Genomic DNA, 23,323 nt, shown 5'->3' with positions numbered 1-23,323 from the left:
AAAGTGTATAAAACATGCTGTGTTTACACCTTATATTCATGGAGATTCAGTCAGTAAATATTTACATTACTATGATTTAAATAGATGAATTAGGGTTTCTGAATTCTGCTGCAATAAATTCATATATTTATTTAGATTAATACATTGGATTTATAAAGATATATACAAAATGTATCACTAAAATGGGGCCTACAATATATTTTCATGTAACTTGCTCGAATGGGTCAGTTAATTAATTAAGGATAATAATAAAACAACAAACCGTCAAGCCTCAGAGAATGAAGTGCTGCGGGCTGGAGGAGTTTTATTTTGAAAGCTGTGGCCGGATGTGAGGTAGTGGTGCATCTTTAAAGCAGCAGAGTAGAATGAGATGAGACAGATGAGCTGAGGTCCTCCAGCAGGAAGGTCTGTGTCTGCAGGAGGAGACAGAAGAAGAAGAAGAAAACTCCTCCTCTTTCCTTCACCTGTGGACATTTCCCCTCAAAGTAAGTTTCACTTTTCAATCAGCTGATTAATCTCTGGAAGGTTTATTTGTAGGAATATTGGGTCATCAGCTGTTTCATTGGGGAACTTGACTCAGACTTTATATTAACTAAGTTTCATCATATCTCACTTTGTGATGTTATCATATTTAAAGCTGTGGATGTCGTCCTGACTGTTTTATTCAGACTTTGCCAGTTGCTGTGTGTGTCAGTGCAGATCTCTGATTTCATCCCCTGTGTTATTCTCTCTGTGTCTCTCCTCTGGGAAATCACCCAGTAGACTTTGCATTGCAAATGTTGTTCCTTACGTAATGTAACTGCCGGCAGGTGTAATGTTGCTCTGAGCAATTAAATCTGTCTTCTGGAGGCAGGTTAAGAGGTTAAGTTAACATTTAGGCCCTAATGCATGATGCTCGGCTGAGCTCGGATGCAGGTATTTTATAATTCATATTAAATTATTAGTAGTAGAAGGTTTATTGGTAGAGAACAGTCAGAGATTCAACGTGTTTTACATGAGGCTTAATTAAATGTAAAAGCAACATAAGACAATACAAAAAGAAATTAAAAGGAGATTAATATGAGTAAAAGAGTCAAATCAACAGTAAGAGTGCCATGTATGAAATTAATCATTATTTGATTTAATAAGTTGTCGCAGCAAACAGCAAAGTCTTGGTCAGTTACTCTCTGAAATCCTCCACCACTTTATTTAAGATCTGCTACAAGTTTCCTTCTTTTTAAACAGATTCAAAACACATATTCTTTTCCTAAGCTAACCATATTAATATTATTCTCCATTTTTACTACAGTGTTTGTTTTTATCTTATTTGTTTTCATTCTACATTTTCAATTATATTTATTATTATTTTTAAATATGAATATCTTCTTATTTTATATATTTTCCACTCACGTTTAGTCTTGTTGTAAATTTGTCGTGAATCTTTGCTTCTTAAACTCGAAGCACATTGATTATCACGTGAAGTTTGTTTCACATGTGGAGAATAAAACCTGACCGCTGCTTCTCCAGGTGTAGTTTGGACTTGAGGACAGAAAGCAGAGGCTTCATGACCACATCACAAATCTGTACTGTTCTTCTCTGTATATTCACAAAAGATGAATCTGAATCAGTTCTTAGTTTTATAAAAGCATCACAGTTTTTCTTTTCTGAGCTCAAACCCTCATATCACCTGTTAATATGAATCATAATATGAATTCAGACCATAACTGTGTGAACTTAAAGCAGCAGGCGGTGAATTTACCCTCAGTTTTCTTTCCCTGCTGTGAACTTGTCGTAGGTTCGACTCCCTGGACTCAAGTGTTTCCTTTCCTTCTGACCTGAGGATGGAGAAGTACGAGAAGATCGGAAAGATCGGAGAAGGCTCCTACGGCGTCGTCTTCAAGTGCAGGAACAGAGACACGGGGCAGATCGTCGCCATCAAGAAGTTCGTGGAGTCGGAGGACGATCCCATCATCAAAAAGATCGCACTGAGGGAGATCCGGATGCTCAAGGTGACGACACACACGCAAGGTCACGCTTTTATTTTTCTAATTATTCAATTAAGGAACATTTAGGATCATAAGAGTCAGAATTATGAGATAGTTTGTAAAAGTAAAGTTTATTCTCTCAAAACTGTGAGGAAAAATCTAAATCATGAGATTCCCAGGCAACATTTTAGAGAAAAATATAAAATTATATGAATAAATGTCAACATTTTTCCTTATTAAGTTGAAAGGATGAAATATTCAAACCTATGAAAGTAAAAAAATCTAAATTTTTACTTAATAAATCAAAGTTTTGAGCTAATTCTTCCATCTTAAGTGAAAACAAACCTAAACTTTGACTTTCAAAGAACATTTTAACTTTTTGATGACTAACTTTTCACAAACTACACATTTTCTCTCTTCCTGGCCTCCACACACGTCTCTTTTGAAAACTTAAGACTTAAAATTCATGCAAACACTGAAGAGCAGAGTCCAGATATATAAAAAAGTATCAGGATAAACTTTCAGCTAAGTCACGTCGATGGAAAGAAAAGAACATCACAAAAATAACAGAAAGTAAAGATGCAAAGTCGATGCAGCTCTTGGCCGTGAGGTTTTTATTTGATGTTTTTAAAGATGCAGATCCTGTTTTTATGGCCTTTTTAAAGAAACCCTCTCCTCTCTGTTGTGCCGAGCAGCAGGAGGGACGGTGGCAGTTCATTCTGCAGAGGGGAAACTTTCTTTGTGGCTGCAGCACAGAAAACGTCTCGTTTAGAAGAGGTTTACAGGCCTGCTATCAAACGGAGGGAAAAGCTCTGCAGGAACTTAAAATATGAAATCTCTGGAGTTTAATAACAGAAAAGGAGAAATTCTACAACTTTTAACACCTGAAAAAGCTTCGGCCTCGGCTGGACGTCTTTGATCTTTTGTTAATATCAGTTTATTAATCTCAAATCTCAAAGTTCTGGGTGCTTAGTGTTTCCCACCAGACTTGGACATCAACAGCTGAGTTTGATCTGAATGTTGCTCTGTCTGTTTTTCCTTCACGTTCCACCTCCTGAGACGTCGTGGTACAGTGGTCGCAGGTTTAATTAGTCATGCTGTGGGTGGGGGTGTTCGCGGCCGACTGGACTCCAGCGGCTCATAAATACGACAGGATGGGGACGGGTTGTCAGGGGCAACAGCATGTTTATCACCATCTGGAAACAGTTCAGTCTGTTTGATTAGAGCAAACCACAGATCGCTCCCCACACCACACACTGGACTGGTTTCCTAAAGTCGCTTTAACTGGTTTTGTGTCTGTTGTGGCCTTTTCCTGATAATGTGCAGATCTCATGTCTCTTTCTGTCTTTAATGTTTTTCTCGTGTGTGTGTGTGTGTGTGTGTGTGTGTGTGTGTGTGTGTGTGTGTGTGTGTGTGTGTGTGTGTGTGTGTGTGTGTGTGTGTGTGTGTGTGTGTGTGTGTGTGTGTGTGTGTGTGTGTGCGGCAACTGAAACACGCCAACCTGGTGAACCTGATCGAGGTTTTTCGGCGGAAGCGGAAGCTTCACCTGGTTTTCGAGTACTGCGATCACACGGTCCTCAACGAGCTGGACCGACATCCCAGAGGGTGAGAGGCTCTGACTCAAAGTTACACTTTCATCCTTATGAGAAGCAGCAAGACTCAAGACTTTGTATCTCGAGGTCCATTCAGTAGCTGGTCAGGAGCTTTCGATCGTACTTTGTTCAGTTGTTCAGGATTTGTAGGATTTCACATCTCAGTTTCCCTGAGCATTTTAAGAATGTGATGCAGTTGAAATCCCCAGATGAGGAGAGTTTGTGTTTCCAGCTGCTGAACTGATGACTGGACTTTCTGGCTCTTTTGCCAAATTTCACAGTTTTATTCTGTCACAAAGGAACCGACACGTTACACACAAAACAAACAAAAAGACACAAGGTCGACAAGACGACAACAAAATATAACAGGAAACTAATACAACAGCAAATAACAGACATTTAGGCATAAAAATAAAAAAATAAAAGTACCATGAAACCTGATGTTTATTGTCACACCTGTAATCATGTTTAAAATGTTTTCAGGCTCCATTGCAGCACAAATAAAGTAGTTGAGAAAGTAATAGAATACAGAACAATAACAACCAGAATAACAGATGCATATAAACTGTTGGTTCTCTACTGAATCAGTGGTAGTTACAGGTTTCTAACTCTATTTGTCAGCGTACAGCGGCTGAGTTACTCCTACACCCTATGAAACTACGATCTATTTTGCAGCACAAATCCTGGATCAGCCCCTTTTGTCCGGATCCACTCCAAAATTTAATTGGCTTCTTTCTTTCCACCAATTGTTGTGGAAAACCGTTTTTGTGTAATCATGCTGACAAACACACAAACACACAGGGGTGAAAACAAAACCTCCTTGGTGCAAGTAATAATAATATAAATATACAGAATAGAATAAAATGTGTGTTTACAAAAGAAGACACGAGAACAAACGAACTTGTACAAACTATACAAATAGTGATTTTAACAAATTCTCGCCGTTAGAAGCTGTACACACTTGTTATGCACTGGTTATGTAATAAAAACAGACCCACACACACTCACAGCTGCTGGGTGAACTGGTGCACCGAGATACTGACCAGTATAAATCTGACTTTGGTTGCTTTTCATTTAACAACGTGCTGTGTACTTTCTATTACTTCTACATTACACATACACCACAGCGTACACTGGGCTTTGTGCGACTCTGATGGGCACAATGTTGGTCTCCTGGGACGCTGACCCGTCCCCCTGTGGAATGTTTACAGTGATGCTCTCCCAGAATGCTTTGCTGTCGAGGGGATGTCTCGCTCGGCCACATTTTATATGGAGTGTTTTCGCTGTCTGGTCCCCCCCTGGTCCTGGCCTGCAGCCCTCTGGACACAGACGGTTCAAAAGAGGAGAAAACAAAGTGCGGAGAAGGGGCGGAGATTGTTATTAATTGCCAGTCACAGGGCTCGATTTAGCCATTTCCACGGCAACAGTGATGGACGATGGTCCCTGGAAGCAACAAAGCCTCAGTGTTGAGCCTCAGGACGGGAGCGGCCGGGCGGCTCGCTGTCGTCTGAGGCGTCCGAGGGACGAGACGTGTCTGAGAAGCTGAACAACTGCAGTCACAGAGAAAGACTCCGATTTTTACTTTCCCTTCATGCAGGGACAACATATCCATCTTTTCTTTTTATTAGATTTATCTCGTCCAGTTCTCCTCTAACAAACAAACTTAGTCCTTGTTTAAGTTTAAGCCTGTTTCTCAGTCCACAACATTCAAGGTCCCCAGAGGATCAATCTCACTGATTTATATGCTTTATTGATCCCTGACCTCCTCTACAGCGCCACCATGAGGTCGATATTTTGACTTTGAATCAGAATCAGGATTAATTGTAACTTTATTCAAGCACGTTTCAAGTGTCATTGAGATTTAAAGAGACCAAGAGGTCGGAGTCATTGTTACAGCAATAAATACAAAGTAAATGATTGAAATATAAAAGAACGTGATATGAAAACTACACGAAAGACAAAATAAAAAAACGTACAAATCATCAGCACAGGTTATAAATTAGTATTAAAGAGATAATTTAACATATTGGACGCATTTTTCTTAAAATTACTAAATCAGACTTGATTACGGGTCTGATATTTAAAAGAGGGAGTGCATTTTGGGGCAGATCCAATTAAAAATCTGTATCTAGTGAATTGAAATGTAGTTTGAATTGGTTCAAGATCTCTACTTCAGCAGATAATGACTTTACTCAGGAAGATAAAACGTTAATTGGAAAAATGATCAGCTTAGTGAACTTTTGTCAAACTAATATTTCCAGTGTCTGAACCTCGTCGTTATCCGTCCCTCAGATGAAACAGGAACATTTTTCCCCTCTAACGTTTGCTCTGTGTCTCGCAGTGTCCCCGAGCACCTGGTGAAGAGCATCACCTGGCAGACACTTCAGGCCGTGAACTTCTGCCACAAACAAAATGTAAGTGACCGACTCTGTGATCGACTCGGTGGAATTTTGTCCTCGGCTTGTTTTCTAAATTCCTCCGGTCTCCTCCCTCCTCCAGCTCCCACCAGGCCCCCCTGCTTTATGACTCCTCTTCCTCCTCTTCTTCTTTTCTTCGACAAGAATTCCTTCCCCTTGGCTGACCGACAGTTAATGCATCACCTAGACACAACAAACACCCCCGTTTAACTGGACTCCCCTCCCCTTTTTACACAGTCCCTTTATCCTCAACAGCTCTGAACATGTTTAACCTCACACCCTGATGCTTGTGTGTCTGCAGTGCATCCACAGAGACGTGAAACCGGAGAACATCCTCATCACCAAACATCAGGTCATCAAACTCTGTGACTTTGGCTTTGCCAGGATTCTCAGTAAGACTTTCAGACTTTATCGACAGTGACCCCTGGTGGACGTGACTGTTCCTGACTCAGTGTTTGTGTTAGTGTTTTAAAGGTGCACTTATAAAGCATTTTATTAATTAATGATTAATTGTACAGTAATAAATAGCAAATTCGATTTCTTCTATGAATAAATAGACTAAATTAAATTTGATGGGCAATAAAAATAGACTTTCTAAAAATAATTTACAAATGAAATATTTATCCATGAGTATATTGTTCATTTTAAAGAGGGGTTGACTAAAACAACATAAAACATTAAATTACAAGTACATCAATTAAAAATACATGAATGAATTCAGGAGCCACCAAAGACTCAAGGGGTGTGTGTGTGTGTGTGTGTGTGTGTGTGTGTGTGTGTGTGTGTGTGTGTGTGTGTGTGTGTGTGTGTGTGTGTGTGTGTGTGTGTGTGTGTGTGTGTGTGTGTGTGTGTGTGTGTGTGTGTGTGTGTGTGTCATCAGCTGGTCCATGTGACTACTACACAGACTACGTGGCGACCCGTTGGTATCGGGCCCCCGAGCTGCTGGTGGGGGACACTCAGTACGGGGCCCCAGTGGACGTGTGGGCGATCGGCTGTGTGTTTGCTGAGCTGTTGTCAGGGATCCCTCTGTGGCCCGGGAAGTCCGACATGGACCAACTGTACCTGATCAGAAAGACTCTCGGTGAGACCAGCCGCTCCACAGTTATTGATTTTTGTCAACATTGTTATTTATAACTTCTCCATATTGTGATGAAATACGACGATATTTAAATATCCTTGTTGCGTTCACTGTGCTGTTCGTCTTGTTCTCTGCAGGAGATCTGATCCCTCGACATCAGCAGGTTTTCAGCAACAACCAGTTCTTCAGTGGAGTTTCCATCCCAGAGCCACAGGAGATGGTGAGTTCTGCTGGTTTCGCTCAGCATGAAGAAGATCAATTATGTAAATTAAAATTAAGAAATACAGGAAAATGTGAAATGTACCTTATGAAACATTTTCTGTTTGCGTAGGAACCTTTGGAGCAGAAATATCCGAACCTCTCACATCAAGCTCTGAGTCTCATGAAGGTAAAGATGTTACAATCAGCGAAATACGAATCAAATGCATTTTTAACCTAAAACACATGAGCTACACACAAAGTTTGGATTTTAATCTCAATAAATGTGCATATTTTACTACATCTCTTATAGTGAAGTCATGGAAAACTCTACTTTCAGGCAATTTTACATTTTGTATCTGCACAACAAATTAGAAACTATGTGAAAGTGCTGTGTTCTCAAATTAACCCGAGTAACTACAGCTGCTCGTCAAAGAGAAACCATCTCTCCCCCTCTCTCTCCCGCTCTGTCCCTCTCTGTCCCTCTCTCTCCCTCTCTCCCTCTCTGTCCCTCTCTCTCCCTCTCTCTCCCTCTCTCTCCCTCTCTGACCCTCTCTATCACCCGTCCTCCTCCGTGGTTCAGGGTTGTCTGAGGATGGACCCTTCTGAGCGTCTGACCTGTGAGCAGCTCCTCCTGCATCCGTACTTCGACCACCTGCGGGAGAAGAGCCAGAGCTCGTCTCGTGAGCAGGATCGTTCCAGCAACAAGAGGACGCGCTTCCCTCGCAAGCAGCTCCCCCCCGGGGTGAGCGGCCTCATGTTGGATGAATGACCGCCGGACTTTCACCACAGCTCCTGATTCACAGGGCTGGTGTCAGTCAGGGTTTGTCAAATCAAACTGGTATTAAAAAAGGACAAATTGTGAAAGAAACATCAAACACTTGGGTTGAATGAAACTTAACTTTATTGACAGATCATTTTTTCATTATGTCCTTTTCTCTAACATGGAGGATGCAGGGTTTACGACCTATACTGCAGCCAGCCACCAGGGGGAAACTTTCGGGGATCTGTCATTCATCTTTATGTACAGTCTATAACTTCAAATTATTGTAATCCAGACGAGAACATCACATTTTTCAAAACATTTTATCTGATGAAACAAGGAAAAATATCAGTGTCTGTTCTGCGGTTTTCTTCTTCTTTTATTATTAGTAGTTGTAGTATTATGATTATGTAGAATAAACTAAACCCCCAGGAAACTGATTGTAAAACAGTTTGGTGACGTATACGTTCACATTTCACTACCAGAGGGAACCTGGATGAAATAATAATTTGCCTTATAAATATAATTTGCTTTATATATGTTTGTTCTCTTTCCTCCCTCCAGTATTTGCCGCAGCTGACCGGCAGCAGCATCTTCCCGGCTCTGGACAACAAGAAGTACTACAACAACCTGCGCAGGTTCAACTACCACCTCCCCAACATCTAAACCCACTGATCCTGATCTGAACTCAAATCCTGACCATCGATCTGCTGTTTCCTAAACAAAACACTCAGGAGGGGAAGCTACGTGGTTCTAAAAGCAATCGAGAGGATTCCACCACTTTTTACAGTTTGTTTTTCCACATGAGGTGATGTCGGTCTATGCACTATCCCCAGCGTGTGGAGTCGGACACGCTGGTTTATGTATGTTGCCTACATTTCAAGTCGATTTGTACTTTGTGTAGACGTGTGAAGACGAGGAGCGACGTGCCGCTCTGCTTGTAGTCGCTCAGTAGACTGAAGGTAAAACTACGACGTACTGCCTTGCCTGGTTTGCCAAATGTATTTTTTTTTATATAATGCAACATGTGAGAGTGACATGTTTTTGGTAGTTGAGTTTTTATGTCTTTGAATAAGTTAAATAATGTAGGACTCAGACTATTTTTTTGGTCACGACTAATGAGCATTTCTGAAAATATTTATTGACATCAGGAGTGAATACACTTTTAAACATTCCCTCAACTTCCCCCTCGCCGTCATTCATCAGTAACAACACCACTTTGTACTCGTTATCTCTGGAGCTTTGGTGCTAAGGATGTTTTCCACCGTCCGTCTCGCCTCAGATTTTGTACAAACGCCAAATTAATCTAAAGAGAAATGATTTGAAATCCTCAGAATTTTCACAAACTGTTTCTGCCTGTGGACCCACATGTGGGGTTGAATGTTGAGAATATAATAAAGTAAAGAAATGTTCAACCAATCAAAAAAAGAACTGGTGTCGACATCACAAAGTGCTTTAACTATTTTCTTTCTTTCTTTGTGGATTGTTTCTTTACCATTTGATCACACAAGCTTAGAAATAACTTCACTATCAGCACAACTAAACCCTCGGAGGCTGGCATCACATTTCCAGGATCTTAAGGATCTGCTCCTCGGACAATCAAAGCCCTGCAGCTCCACCCTCCTCCTTCAACATTGGGTTTTTTCATTACAATAATAACTTGCTCTACGAAGTGAGAACCTGTCAGTTCAGGTCCAGCGTTAAATCCAGACGTGGGAGTGCCGTCTGCAGTCTGTCTGCTGTCGTCTGTTTGTCTTTGATTCCCGGCAGATCGCTGAGAAACAGAGACTCCAGATTCCTGTGTGGAGTTAATACTCGTTAGTGTTACAAAATAAGAGCATACATGGACCGGAAAGAGTATTTTGAAGGTAACGTCCTAACACTCACTTGAGTTTGTGAAGGGCAATGACGCCCTTATCGGTCACGTTCCCACACGACACCACCTCCATCGTGTTCAAACTCTCCTGCAGGTTCTCTATGGAGCTCAGCCTCTCCAGACACGTGTCTTCAATGTAGATGCACTTGTTGAACTTCATTTCCACCAAATGTTTCAAACCATCTAGAAAAATGAACAGAAAAAAAAACAAGAATCAGCATTTTCTCTACTGAACGCTGCAGTTAACAAGGTCAGAGATGGTGAAGTGTCCGTTCACTGTAAAACATCCCGGCCGCTTGCGTCACTTTTGGATCATCAGACTTGGAGAGATGCACTTTCACCCGTCTCTTTCCTTTCTTGTTAACTCAGAGCCGTTATCACTTTCAGGTCAACGGCCGAGATCGAGCTCGTGTTAAGCTTTAATATTTAATTTGAACAGGACTTTGATGGCAGGGTTTCTGCAGGTTTGAACACGTTAAACTTAAGACCACAAAGAATTGAATTGAAGACCTACAGTATGTCAAGTCCCAGGATTACTTTCACTTCCCCATAATTGGAGAGAAGGTGAAGTAGAGAAATAATCCTCAAAAATGCAATATTATCTCTCAAACTACAGACCGAGACAGTGGGTATCCACAGTCTTTTCTGTAGACACAGTTTTAAGCCTAAAATTCTAATTATTCAATTTAAGACCCCACGGACCCCCACTCTGTTAGTCTGTCAACCCAACACTGTGTGATATATTCATGGTCCTCAGGGGATTCATTCAAATAACTTTGGTTTTGCTGAATTCTAAGTCATGAGGACCAGAACATAACATTCTCCACTGACCCAGGTGGTCAAAGCCTCTGAACATGATGCAGGATTCAGTCGCGTCGATGGCCTGGATCTTGTATCTGTCCAGGGGTCCGGTGGGAAGTCCGTTGTAGTCGTGATGCCACCGGTCGAACCCTTGGAACCTCACTTTGGCCCCACACCTCAGCAGCCACTCTGCTGCAGCTCGGTCTGGGCCGATAGACTTGATCCTCTCATAGTCGACCCTGAGAGAGGATGGACAAACATTCAAAGTACCGTAGTACAAGTACACGCTGGTGACAGTGAGGATAGTGAAGAGGGTGAATAAATATAAAGTCTACTTGGCAAACTGCCCACCAGGTCATCTGAGCAAAATATACTGAAAATATTTCAACATCTGTTTGTTTTTCTGTGTTTCACAACTTTTTAGAGTTATTTTGAGATTCTTTCTGCCTGTTGGTTAAACTAAATAAGACCACAGGGAACTTCAGGTTCTGAAAACTTGTGTGGACATTTGTCATTTTCTTTAACTCCTTTGTTGACACTTAATAATATCATGTTCCATTTTTGTTGACATCCTCAGGGATGTGTGAATTAAATGATATAATAATAATAATCTGTATTTGTAGACCACGAAAGACCCCTGTGTGTTTGTGTGTTTGCTGGTTTGTTTGTTAGCAAAATTGTACAAAAACTACAAAAACTACAAAAATATATTAATATACTTAAAATGTGGCGTTTAAAAAAAACCTAAAAAAATAATAAAACGTTTCACAACCAAAGGGAACAGTGCACTCTGTGTTTTGTTAAAGTAAAGTATATTCAGGTAGAATTATTTTATTGTATTTCATTTCTTCATCTAATATTTGCCACAGCTGACCACAGGTAAGCAGTCTACTGGGTACAGAGTCTAGTTTATACTATATATTTATAATAAATTTTTCTGCTTCTGATCAGCACTTTAGAGTTTCTTTCATTCCCACATGGCCTTGAGTGACTTCTGTGTATGACAGTGCCGTGTTGCATCACTGTGCAGCTGCCACACGTGTCCAGTTAGTCTGCAGGTGAATGGACGTTGTCTCACTTGTTGAAAACTGCATTGAGCCAACCCCAGAAGTGTCTGTGGCTCCGCCCCCTCTGACTCACTGCAGCCTGCACCGCCTTCGATAAGAGCCTCATGTCTCGGAGCTGGAAAACACTGTCAAATAATAAGAATAATAAAAGTATACCTGTATTCTATAGAACTTAGCTCACAAACTTCTTCACAAAAATCAAACCAAAATACTAAAATAAAAGGTAATCAATTCATGTATATGAAGTTGTCTCAGTTCATTTGAATATTTATACAGTCTGTGTTTATACAGTCTGTATTTAAATAGTCTGTAGTTATATAGTCTGTATATAAATAGTCTGTAGTTATATAGTCTGTATATAAATAGTCTGTAGTTATATAGTCTGTATATAACTAGTCTGTATTTATACAGTCTGTATACAACTAGTCTGTAGTTATATAGTCTGTATACAACTAGTCTGTAGTTATATAGTCTGTATATAAATAGTCTGTATTTAAATAGTCTGCATTTATATAGTCTGTAGTTATAGTTTGAATTTATAAAATCTGCATTTATATAGTCTGTTGATATATAGTCTGTATTTGTATATTCTGTATTTATATAGTCTGTAGTTATATTCATATACAGAGATTCACACACACACATTCACACAGTGCATCTATACGCAGCACTTTTCCTATGAGAGGCTCAGTGTCTTGCCCAAGGACACTTCGGCATTCAGACTAGCATCGAACCTCTCTGCCCGCTCAGCCACAGCCTCCACGTGTAATATCACCAGATGTAAAAACCCACTCAACCAGCAGAAACAGGTTAAAGCCCCTCACCTGTCCTCAAACACGTCGTTCTGTTGACATCTATGTTTACGTCCGGGAAGTTTCCACCGCTGCGACCTTTGACCTCGTGACGCATCCACCCTCCGGCGTTCCTATTGGCTGTACGCGCTTACGTAATACGTCGTGGCGGCGGCGGGGGAGGTGTGTGTATCGTGGGCGTGGCTTCGTCGACCCTCTGCAGCTAACCGCCGCTACAGGAGGAAGAGGAGGAAGAGGGGGAAGGAAACACGGAGCTGAGGAGGAACTGAACGATGAAGAAAAGACTCTGAGGTGTTTTTTATCTGCTTTTTTTAAAAAACACACCACCATGATCCGGATCCTGAGTCGAGCGGCTCCTCAGGCCGCGCTGCATCACGTGCTGAGCGACGTGAGCTGCAGACTGCACAGGTGAGGAGTGACTGACAGGCGAGAGGTGACTGACAGGAGAGAGGTGACTGACAGGCGAGAGGTGACTGACAGGAGAGAGGTGACTGACAGGGGGGAGGAGGCAGCTGAGGCTCATGGGAGGAATCCACACACTCGTGAGGAGATGACCGGGAGCAGATGAGCAATGCACTTCCTCCACGAGCCAACTTCTAACTCTGTCACTTCCTAAACTATCCAGAGGCAGGTTGCGTGACATTTCTGCTGTGTGTGTGTGTGTGCGCGTGTGTGTGCGCGTGTGTTTGTGTGTGTTTGTGTGTGTATGCGTGTGTGTGCGTGCATGCTTTTTAACTGTAACTCCTCAGATCACATGCATTCTGCTTCATGTTTACTTCCCCTCGTTCATGGCTGCAACATGTGTTTCCCATTCGACCTGCAGGATCTACGGGGCCAAGCAGTTTATGTAACGGGACCCCTTCCCCTAGTCCTGCCTCCTTCAAGAAAAAAGAAAGTGAAATATAGATTTTGTAACTTCTGGCTTTTGGGTCATGACTTTTTACGTAATCTTGTCTAGTTTGAAAACCCAATTTCGCCACATATTGTAGCTATAAAAGTTATCTGTGCTACTTGTTTGATTGCAAACGAGGGAATTAAAGTCCACGAAGTTCAATTCAGTTTTATCTGCATCGCACCAAACCACCACATACTTTATCTCAGTGCACTTTGCAAAGTAAGGACTTTAAAGTTTTATAGAAAAGAACAAAGTGTTCTTTGCCACGTATGACATAAACTCAAATTTGATTCTATCTAGAACTTCTGCAGATGGACGACCTGTGATGTTTCCAAGAATTTTCTTCCTCCCTGGGATTTGCTGGCTCCTCCCCGGCATTGAGTTGCTGCTGCTGCTCAGACTCTGGCTCTTATTTCCCACAATGAAAACAATATGTCGGCTGTTCCCCAGGCTCCCGCGCCTCCATGAGAGATTTAAAGAGCTCTTCCAGTTTGGGACGTTGTGTTCCTCCAGCTCTGTGCAAATGCTTTATGATGTGAAATCCTGTGTTGGATACACTGGAACTTAAAAAGTCCTCCCAAAGGATACTAGTCGTCTGTGGAAATTCGATTTACAGATGGGATTTACCCGTCAGAGAAACTTGTGACAGACCTGGATGTTTTCTAAAATCAACAACACTTCTGATTCAAAGGTTTATTGTTTGCTCAGTCAATCCTGTTGGACATTGAACCACTGACCCACATCCTGCTCCACTCTCGACACATTCTGCAGCCCTGTCGAGACGCTTGTTTATCAGGAGCTGTCATAAATCTGACCCCCCTGTGACCTTGTGTGTCCGCCTGTCTTTCAGCACACATGACGTGGCCGTGGTGGGCGGGGGCATCGTGGGCTTGGCCACAGCCCGAGAGCTCATTCTGCGACACCCGTCCCTCAGCTTCATCCTGGTGGAGAAAGAGAAGGAGCTCGGTGGGTGGAGGTTTGACAGTTGCTGTTGTTGTGGTGAAGGAAGTAACAAAGTGTAGACCTTGATGTTTTTTTGGAACAGGACACATTTATTGAAGTTATATTTTCAACTCAAAGGAATTAGGTGAACAGTGTTGGAATTATTTTCCTGTTATTGTCCGACACTGTTCATCCACTGAACTGCATGAACCGTGATTTAAATGACTATTACAAATTACAAATCTAAATAAAATACCTAATTTAACACAATGCATCCTGCTAATCTCATTTGTGAACACAATATTGTTCTGAAATTTGGTTTGAAGCCCTTGAAATAATAACCCTGAAAAGTGTCACCTTCATGTAGCTCCATATTTACTGTATAAACAAGATGGTGGTGTCAATGTCCTTATGTGACTCTCTGCGAGGAAGCAAATGAAATCGAGAATCTATCAAATTAGCTATATTTTTCTTCTTTTTAATTCTTCTGTTCCTCTGCCCTTCTCTTATTCCTCACCAGCCATGCACCAGAGTGGACACAACAGTGGAGTCATTCACAGCGGGATCTACTACACGCCGGGGTCGCTGAAGGCCCGTCTGTGTGTGCGAGGAGCCACTTTAGCCTACGAGTACTGCGACAAGAAAGGACTCCCTTACCAGAGATGTGGAAAGGTCTGCTCTCTCTCAGAGATAACTCGATTGTTTACTTTAGATAAATCAGTGAAGGTGCTAATTATAAGACATACCACATTCAGGCAAACAGTTTAGAGAAAGAGAAGGTAAGACATGCAACTAGGTCCCCAGCTGGTCATAGAACCACGGGTGGTGCAGTTTTATGATATGCACTTTAACCATTTGGCAACGAGGCACCAACTGATTAGTAAGTATTAATAGATACTGAAAATAACTTTGAATTGTGTCTCACTCTGCAGCCATACACACATTAGAGTCATTTTCTTTTCCACGTCAGAGACGGTCGTTATGTTTACAGGTTGTTTCGTCCCTTTCTTGTGTCAAAGGTCAAGTTCTTCAAATTTGGTTCAAACGTTCACTTTAAAGATGAACTGATTAGAGTTGGGAGGTCAACGGTCAAGGTCGAGGTGGCCTCTTACATATCATAGCTCAAGTCTGCCTTCAGGGGATTTCTTCAAATCTTGACCAGTTGTCACTTGGTCTCAAGGACTCCAGGGGCAGTAATTCTAGTTTTAACTTCACTTAAAACAGCCTCATTAGAACCTTGACTGAAGTACCATCTGACATTTTCTAAATTATAAATTAAATCAGAAACCTTCAGGTGCTGTATATAATATCTGTCATGTGGATTGTTGCATTGTGTCTATCTCAGTACTGATCCCTGTGTTTCTGCTCTGGCAGCTCATTGTGGCTGTGGAGCAGGAGGAGATCCCCCGACTGAAAGCTTTGCATGAGCGTGGGATTAAGAACAATGTGCGAGACCTCAGTATGATCGACGGCAAGGCCATCCGAGAGCGAGAGCCTTACTGCAGAGTAAGACACTTCAACGGTTTTCATTCACACCAGAGAAAAGATATCAGGCTCACAGCGTGTCATCTGTTCAGGGCATCATGGCCTTGGACTCTCCCTACACCGGCATCGTGGACTGGAGAATGGTGGCTCTGCAGTACGGCAAAGACTTTGAGGAGGCAGGCGGCACGGTGGTGACCGATTATGAAGTCAAAGACATTTCCATGGTCAAGGAGAGCTCAGCTGGAAGCACTGAAGGTAAAGACAGGTCCCATAGATTCATGTGTCAACATAGTTTTAATTACAAGAGACACATTCTGCTCCATTGAGAAGGTTTACATGCTTTTTTTAATTTCATTTGCAGGAATGAAGTATCCAATTGCAATCAAAGACAACAAGGTGAGACACATGCAGATAAAACCATCACAGTGTTTAGCCTCTGTTCTGTTCCTCGCAGCCTTTGCACTGTACTGTTTCGTCAGGGTAACGAGGTGCGGTGTCGTTATGTCCTGACCTGTGGAGGTCTGCACTCAGACCGCCTGTCGCAGATATCTGGCTGCAGTCGGGAGCCGCGGATCGTCCCCTTCAGGGGAGACTACTTGGTCCTGAAGCCAGAGAAACACTACTTGGTCAAAGGAAACATCTACCCTGTAAGTCTGCTGGAGATCCATCTGTCCACAAGTTCAAACCTGTGTAACCCACATAAATCATTAGATCTACAGATGTTGCGCATGCACTGTCTGGACTCTGGCGGCCCTATGTGGCAGAAAGAGATATCTTTTATTTGACTCTTTAACGGAACTCACTGCCTCATAGTCACATAACATGAGATCATTAAGCTGCAACCCTGCATTCTTTTATTGATATACATATATATATATATAGAGAGAGAGAGAGTTGCTATGCTGTTTGTTTATTTGTTTTTCAATTCCAGCTTTCTCTTGAAATGTGCCGCCAAATAAAGAGTGGGGACTTCCTCATATGTTTCTCTCGTTTCACTTCCAGAATTTACATTTACAACCATATAAGGATCTGAGAGGGAAGCCTAAAAAACAAAGTAGTTGAATCTAAATATGTTCAGCTGCACTTCACTACACAAACTCAGCTTTCTAAAGAAGTAATAAAATGGGGGGAAATATTACTCAGCAAAGTGATCTGACAGAACAGGAAAATTCATTCTCCAATATTTTGTAAAAAGGAAGAAAGATAGATGAGATTTTAAATTCTGGTAATTCTAGTATAACTCTAATACAATAGACAATTAAGGACAAAAAAAACCTTTAAAAAGATTTAAAGTAAAGTTGAAAGCTTGAAGCTAAGGGAGCTGTTTTACTCTTACACGATTAATACGTGTTCAAAACATTCTCCTCCTTCTGTTAACAGGACCCAAATAATGAATGAAAACATTCTTTGCTTTAACTGTTGCTTCTTTATTTTGTCTTTATGAAATATTTTCTTCCAGGTTCCTGATCCCCGTTTCCCCTTCCTGGGAGTTCACTTCACCCCCCGGATGGATGGAAGCGTTTGGCTCGGGCCTAACGCGGTGCTTGCCTTCAAAAGGGAGGGCTACAAAGTGTACGACTTCAACGCCAAAGACTTTGTAGATGCACTCTCATTCAGGTACGACGTCAAAATATTTACCTGTTCTTATTGTCTTCTTTGTGTTATGGCTTGGAACTTTATTATGAAAAGTATTTTGTTTCTAAAATTTATGATTTTAAAGAACTGTGGAGTTTATCCACAAATTGCACAGTAACACAACAGTATTCAGATACTTGATTCACACTGAATATTTAGTAGTTTTCTTTTTTAATGCTGCAGGGGCCTTCAGAAGCTGGTGTTGAAGAACATAAAGTATGGGATGGGAGAAATGTACAGAGGCGTTTTCATCGGTGCGCAGGTTAAAATGCTGCAGAAGTACATTCCTGAAATCTCGCCGAGTGACGTGCTCAGGTACGTGATACAAGACGTACAAATACACGAAATACAGAGTCTCTGTTACAAGCTTTTGGTTTTATGTAAAATGATAATAATTAAGTAAATTCTCAAAGTTGTCAGACCATAAGCTTGAAACAGAAATGGTTTGCTATTATGTTTTCAGAATGTTTGTCCTAATCTTTTGAATTTGATTTATCGGGACAATCTGAAGGGAATTTCACTACAGTTACAACAATCATCCAATAAAACCACCTGATTAGATTTTGAAGGTCGAGGTCAGGGTGACCTCATGAGACAAGTTCCACAGAAACGTCTAATTGGGTCAAATGAAGGGATAACACATTTATATTGAAAAGGTCAAAGATCAACGTTATAATGTTGTTCTGGCCTTTATTCAACACCGTAACTCAGAAGTGTTAATTCAACCATCTTTCACATTACATTAAAAACTGAATAGGTGACATTAATCTCTTGTGCCCACCATGAAACTGTGACATCTGCATTGATGTTCTGTGCTGCTGCGTTGAAGACACACGCAACGCTGCCATGTTTTAGAATCCATAGCTTCTTTGCAGCAACATCCATATTTGAAGAACTGTCGACTCTCACGCAGCCACAACGTTCAGTCAGGACCAGATTCATCGGCCCAGCGTGTGAACACATACAAAAAAAACCTGACTCTGTTTTTCAGTCTCTGTCATTGACCTTGCTCACTGTTACAGTAGACGTACAGCAGAGCAAGAACAACAAAGCTTAACAAAGTCAGGTGATTGTTGTTGCACCATGTGACGACGCTCTCTATCAGTCCTCTGTACTCCACTGTAAAAATAGTCTCTTAAGTGAAGACGGCATGTTTCTCACTGGAAATGATTCACTGGAATAGAACATGTCAATATCCTGATAACTTTCACCAGGAGATACACTCAATATATTTCATTAAATTCCCTCACTCTCTTAAAGACAGATAATATGTGAGTGTGGACAGACATGGTTGTAAATTGTAGTTTTTTAGAGTAACTGAAGTATTACACTATTTAGATATCAACGGATCTTCTGGTTCTACTATGTACTTTGCTGTTTTTTATAAGAGACATGTAACTCTTGACTAACTCAACTAGAAAAGTCGGAGTACACACCTCCGCCGAGGCCCGACAGTCCTAAGAAACCACATTTACATTCACCAAGATCCTTGAGTTATTCTCTGAGAAATTTTGAAAACGCCCTATCTCACAATGTTAGAGTAATTGAAAACAAAGATCCTGGATCCATACCCTGATCCAGATCCCCACCGAATTTAAATGACTTCTTCCTTGGATCATGTCCCACTCCTCCACAAAACTTCATGGAACTTGGTTCAGTAGTTTTTGCATAATCCTGCTAAATAAGTAACAAACAAATGCAAACATAACGGTTTCTGAAACCCCGGTTGTCTCCCTCTCCAGGGGTCCGGCAGGAGTCCGAGCTCAAGCCCTCGACCGGGACGGCAACCTTGTGGACGACTTCGTGTTTGATGGCGGCGTTGGGGACGTGGGCAGCCGGGTGCTCCACGTGCGTAACGCTCCCTCGCCAGCGGCCACCTCCTCCCTCGCCATCGGTGAGATGATCGCAGACGAGGTGGAGGGCCGCTTCTCGCTGTAGAGAAGTATGGTGGTCGCTAGGAGGAAAACAGGAAAACCAAACAATGCAACGTGAAACTGAAATGTTTTATCAAACTGTCACTGCATCAGCAGCATCATGAAGCTTTTTATAACAAGTTAAGCCTTAATCAAGGGGAGGTGGGGGGGGATGTGACCTTACATATCTGTGACTTAATTACATTTTCAGACTGTTTTTACTTAAGCTACTTCAGGTTGTATAATATGTCTATTCCACCACTTTTCACAGTAAAAATCTATTTTTCTTAAGTTACTCTTAATAAAAGTGAAAGTTTTTTTTAGCTCCAATGAATTGATCATCAGTATGAAACTTTAAAAACGGAAAAATATAAATACACAAACAAGTTGAATTGAATGTGAACTTTTTTGGGGGGGGAATTACCACTTTTTGTCTGGTTGTGTTTCTCAGCTGCTGAGTCTATGATAACAGTTTATTTCTGTCGTTTGAATATTGCACTTCCTACAGTTAAATGAGCTTCAGTCCAAATCAATTTTGAAACACTTTTAGGCAAACAATGTAAATTATACAGCACATAAAAACTTTAAAATTTAGATATTTACATTTTTTAAATGTAGATTTAAAATTAGATATATATTTGTTAACGCTGTGCGTTACCTCATTTTGGAAGGTAACGCACAGTTTATGAAGAAAGACAGTTTGTTTTATCAGGATCAAATATTCTACTTTAATCACATTATATGACGACAACCTGAGAAAACCTGTTTTTAACGTGTGTTTGAGGAGATCTCATATAATTCTACTACAATCTGCACTTTGTTGTAGTTGCAGATGCTTCACATGTTAAAAAATTGTCATATTATCAACCCGTTCACTTCCTCTCATTTTTTTTTTTTACAAAATATGTATATTTTTGTAAAGCAAATGTACCAATGTTTGAGATTTGAGCCATAAAATGTGTAAACATAAGCTTCATATCATCTTGTATATCGATCTAAGGTGCTTTTTTTATTATTATCAGAAACGATGTAGAGATGTGTTGTGCAGACTCACACTCAAACAGTGAAAGGAAAACCACTGGGTGAAGTTCTCTCCTCCAGATGTGACCTGTTTGGTTCCAGCAGCTGTTCATCTGAGGCACTTGTACAGTTTGACCACACGGAGGCACAGTCGAAACAAAAACATGGCGAACGAGCACAAAATGTGTACAAATGACATGTTGTTGTTCAAACCATTTATTCTTCGTGTTTGTGTTGAATCACTGCTACAGAATAAAGTGTCTTTCTCAGCTCTGACGTGTGTGTGTGTGTGTGTGTGTGTTGCAGTGAGTGTCTCTCGTGTGTGTTTGTGTAAACACTCCTCGGCTGCACCAGGGGAGAGGATGAGAGGAGAATCTGGTTTTATTCGGGGTTTCTGCACAAATCGGTGACGATGGCACAGAAAGTCCAGCCTTGTTTTTTTGTGTCGTCCAATAAAATGTGAAATTACGCAGCGTGCGTGCCTGACAGCGGCCGACACACACACACACACACACACAGAGGCAGACACACACACAGACAGACAGGCGGCGGAGGAGAGTTGCTGCGAACATCTTCCACTTCACACACCGACAAACACCGAGAACTGCTCCGCTCGCAGATGCGCCCCGGACCGGCCGCCGTCTCCTCCGGTGGGGATTCGCCTTGTCGTGGGGATTTAGCGCTCGATCGCCGCCCCGGAGAAGATGCCTGAATGCTGGGCGGCCAGCGCCGGAGACCGTGTGCCTTGTGCGGGGCTCAAGGGTCCGTGTGCCACAACATAAAAAACTCGGGAGCGCAGCGAGGCCAGCGGCGGCGGCAGCAGCCTGTAGCACCAGTTAGCCGCGCGGCTACGACGCTAGCCCGCTAACGTTACAGGTGTTCGGCGCAGAAACCGGCCAGACGCGGGCGTGTAGCTGCGGGGAACCGGCGGGAAGCTGCTCCCCGGTGTCGCGGCGCGAAAGTGAACTCAACGTGCCCGCTGTTGTCTCTCCGAACGAGCGGCGAGAACCACACTTAGCAGCGTTGTTGTTAGCCGTTAGCTTCTGAGTTGGTCCCGTGTTTACAGCGGCGGGCGCGCTAAGCTAGCAGCCCGAGCTAGCGAGTTAACTTTATAGCTACATGTGCTTGTTTTCGTTTGCAGCTTATGTCTCGCTGCGTGTTGCGACTCGACCCGGGACTCGCAGCCTAGTGTAGCGACACTCGTCGTCGGTTTGGCTCGCTCGGTCCCGCCGCGCCTGCCCCCCGGACTGACCCACCCACCAGGACTATCCACCCGGGGGCCGATGCTGACAGTTCAGCCCGGATCACGGCCACGCCAGGAGCCGCTACAGCGATGCAGCCCCAGCAGATCTACGACTTTTCGAGTGACGAGAACAGTCACAAATGGAGAGGCCTGTTCGTGCAAGCTCTGCGAAAGGTAAACGCTGCTTTTCTGCTTCCAACAAAAAAACCCAAAGTTTTTTACGATCCCACCGGACTCTTGCAAAAAAAAACACATTCACACGCTGCAGGATTCATTCGACCCCCACCAAGTCCCATCTGCACCTAGATATCACAAATACAGACTTTTGTCAAGTTAACTGAAGTTATCAGTGTTTTATTTGGGGGGTGGGGGGGGCACCCAAAGCCTGCATGGATTCCCCGGGTAACCAATAGCAACTGTCCCTGGGAAAAAAAATCCAATTAATTGAAAGTACTTGATGTTTTATGGGTCACTAATCATCCCTCCAGTTGAAAACACTGTCCTCCTCTCCTGTGACAGTTGACCTGCATGTAGTGTGTTTACTCACCAAGTCCTCTCACTAAATCAAAGTACCCGACAAATACCAAATTTCTCAATCAGTTTGTTTTAAAGAAGTCAATCAGTTCTAATCAGCTTCTACAGAACCCGCGATCCACTGCTGGTGCTTCATAGTTCTGAGGGTAAACAGAAACATCCTGATAACCTCCAGAGTGTTGATGTTAAACCTCCCCACGTTATTATTCCAATATATGATGTCCTCCCCGGCAGCAGAAAAGGCACAACCAAACACATCTGATATGTGCCAACCTCCTTTTATTTCTTCCTCATTTGGTGTAACAGTAAATTTAGTCTCATCCTTGCCTCATCCCGGCAGACTCAGCCCACCACGGCCTTCCAGCAGCTGCTTACATGTCAGGTTTCCCTCCCTTTTCTCCAGAAACGCAACATCATTCTCACGAGTCCCATTGAAACTTTAATGATGGGATATTAATGTCCTTGGTCAGCAGGATTGACCTGTATCGGTTCCTTTTTGACTCTCGCCTCGTCTTGCATCATCTCGGCTTCTCCCCGATCATCATCAACGGCTTTATTTTCTGTTTCTCAGTGCGGCTGTGCAAAGTGGAGATGGCACAGTTTCTGCAGGGGTTTCATGTTGTTTGGGGAGACTGTGCTTTGAGCATTAGGATGGCACAGTGTTGCACATGGTTTGAGTTCAGACGGCAGCAACACGTGTGGCCTGTACATCTTTATCCAGCCTCCTTACTAGTGGTCCCTTCTGACTAATAACTCAAGAACAACTCGAATTAACAATTCACTTGTTACTTGACAAACAAAAAGTTGTTTTCTGCTGTAGACAAATGTTAAAACTAGGGCCACAGCTTTCACCATCGAGTAATAGGACAATTATTCCCTTGATTATTTGATAAATCTATAATAAATCACATCATAATTAAAAATATCCATCTCTGGAAACCTATGGTGATACAATAATGTTTTTCTTTGCTCATCTTACTGTCTTAAGTTTACATCACACAAGGCAAATAAAAACAAGTCCTCACAACGGAGGAGCCTGAACTGGGGAATGTTTGGCATTTTACTTTCACAATTAATCAATTATCCAA

At 42.2% G+C, this 23,323-nt stretch overlaps 4 protein-coding genes across 6 annotated transcripts in view; 3 read left to right on the top strand and 1 right to left on the bottom strand.

The window, feature by feature from the left end:
- Nucleotides 1-379: 379 nt before the first annotated feature.
- On the top strand, nucleotides 380-9,443 carry cdkl1 (cyclin-dependent kinase-like 1 (CDC2-related kinase)). The gene is made up of 10 exons (XM_035169014.2): nucleotides 380-485; nucleotides 1,775-1,988; nucleotides 3,448-3,569; nucleotides 5,898-5,970; nucleotides 6,275-6,365; nucleotides 6,854-7,054; nucleotides 7,189-7,271; nucleotides 7,383-7,439; nucleotides 7,833-7,994; nucleotides 8,577-9,443. The coding sequence occupies exons 2-10, from the start codon at nucleotides 1,821-1,823 to the stop codon at nucleotides 8,676-8,678; spliced, it is 1,059 nt and encodes a 352-aa protein (XP_035024905.1). The 5' UTR covers nucleotides 380-485; nucleotides 1,775-1,820; the 3' UTR covers nucleotides 8,679-9,443.
- Nucleotides 8,136-12,717, bottom strand: dmac2l (distal membrane arm assembly component 2 like). 2 transcript variants are annotated; one of them, XM_035169015.2, is made up of 5 exons: nucleotides 12,581-12,717; nucleotides 11,768-11,881; nucleotides 10,720-10,928; nucleotides 9,900-10,071; nucleotides 8,136-9,810 (listed from the first exon to the last, which is right to left on the bottom strand). In XM_035169015.2, the coding sequence occupies exons 2-5, from the start codon at nucleotides 11,860-11,862 to the stop codon at nucleotides 9,696-9,698; spliced, it is 591 nt and encodes a 196-aa protein (XP_035024906.1). In that variant the 5' UTR covers nucleotides 11,863-11,881; nucleotides 12,581-12,717; the 3' UTR covers nucleotides 8,136-9,695. The 2 variants fall into 2 exon arrangements, with proteins under 2 accessions (XP_035024906.1, XP_035024907.1); XM_035169016.2 differs by having other exon boundaries at nucleotides 11,768-11,871; nucleotides 12,581-12,693.
- Nucleotides 12,718-12,755: 38 nt separating this feature from the next.
- l2hgdh (L-2-hydroxyglutarate dehydrogenase) lies at nucleotides 12,756-20,727 on the top strand. Its single transcript, XM_035169013.2, has 10 exons — nucleotides 12,756-12,976; nucleotides 14,314-14,429; nucleotides 14,926-15,077; nucleotides 15,780-15,911; nucleotides 15,983-16,145; nucleotides 16,252-16,286; nucleotides 16,370-16,537; nucleotides 17,350-17,507; nucleotides 17,709-17,840; nucleotides 19,268-20,727. The coding sequence occupies exons 1-10, from the start codon at nucleotides 12,897-12,899 to the stop codon at nucleotides 19,461-19,463; spliced, it is 1,332 nt and encodes a 443-aa protein (XP_035024904.1). The 5' UTR covers nucleotides 12,756-12,896; the 3' UTR covers nucleotides 19,464-20,727.
- A 69-nt stretch (nucleotides 20,728-20,796) lies between these two features.
- The window catches only part of sos2 (son of sevenless homolog 2 (Drosophila)), a 30,806-nt gene continuing 28,279 nt past the window's right edge, over nucleotides 20,797-23,323 (top strand). Inside the window, exon 1 of one of the 2 annotated variants that reach the window (XM_047341767.1) lies at nucleotides 20,797-21,875. In XM_047341767.1, coding sequence (XP_047197723.1) covers nucleotides 21,792-21,875 — 84 coding nt within the window. In that variant the 5' untranslated portion in view covers nucleotides 20,797-21,791. The remainder of the gene's footprint in view (nucleotides 21,876-23,323) is intronic. The other variant, XM_035169008.2, reaches the window with a different exon arrangement.

This window comes from Hippoglossus stenolepis, chromosome 10, assembly GCF_022539355.2.
Source record: "Hippoglossus stenolepis isolate QCI-W04-F060 chromosome 10, HSTE1.2, whole genome shotgun sequence".
NCBI lineage: Eukaryota > Metazoa > Chordata > Actinopteri > Pleuronectiformes > Pleuronectidae > Hippoglossus > Hippoglossus stenolepis.
The sequence above is the reverse complement of the archived record's forward strand: the minus strand, read 5'-3'. Positions and strand labels throughout refer to the sequence as shown.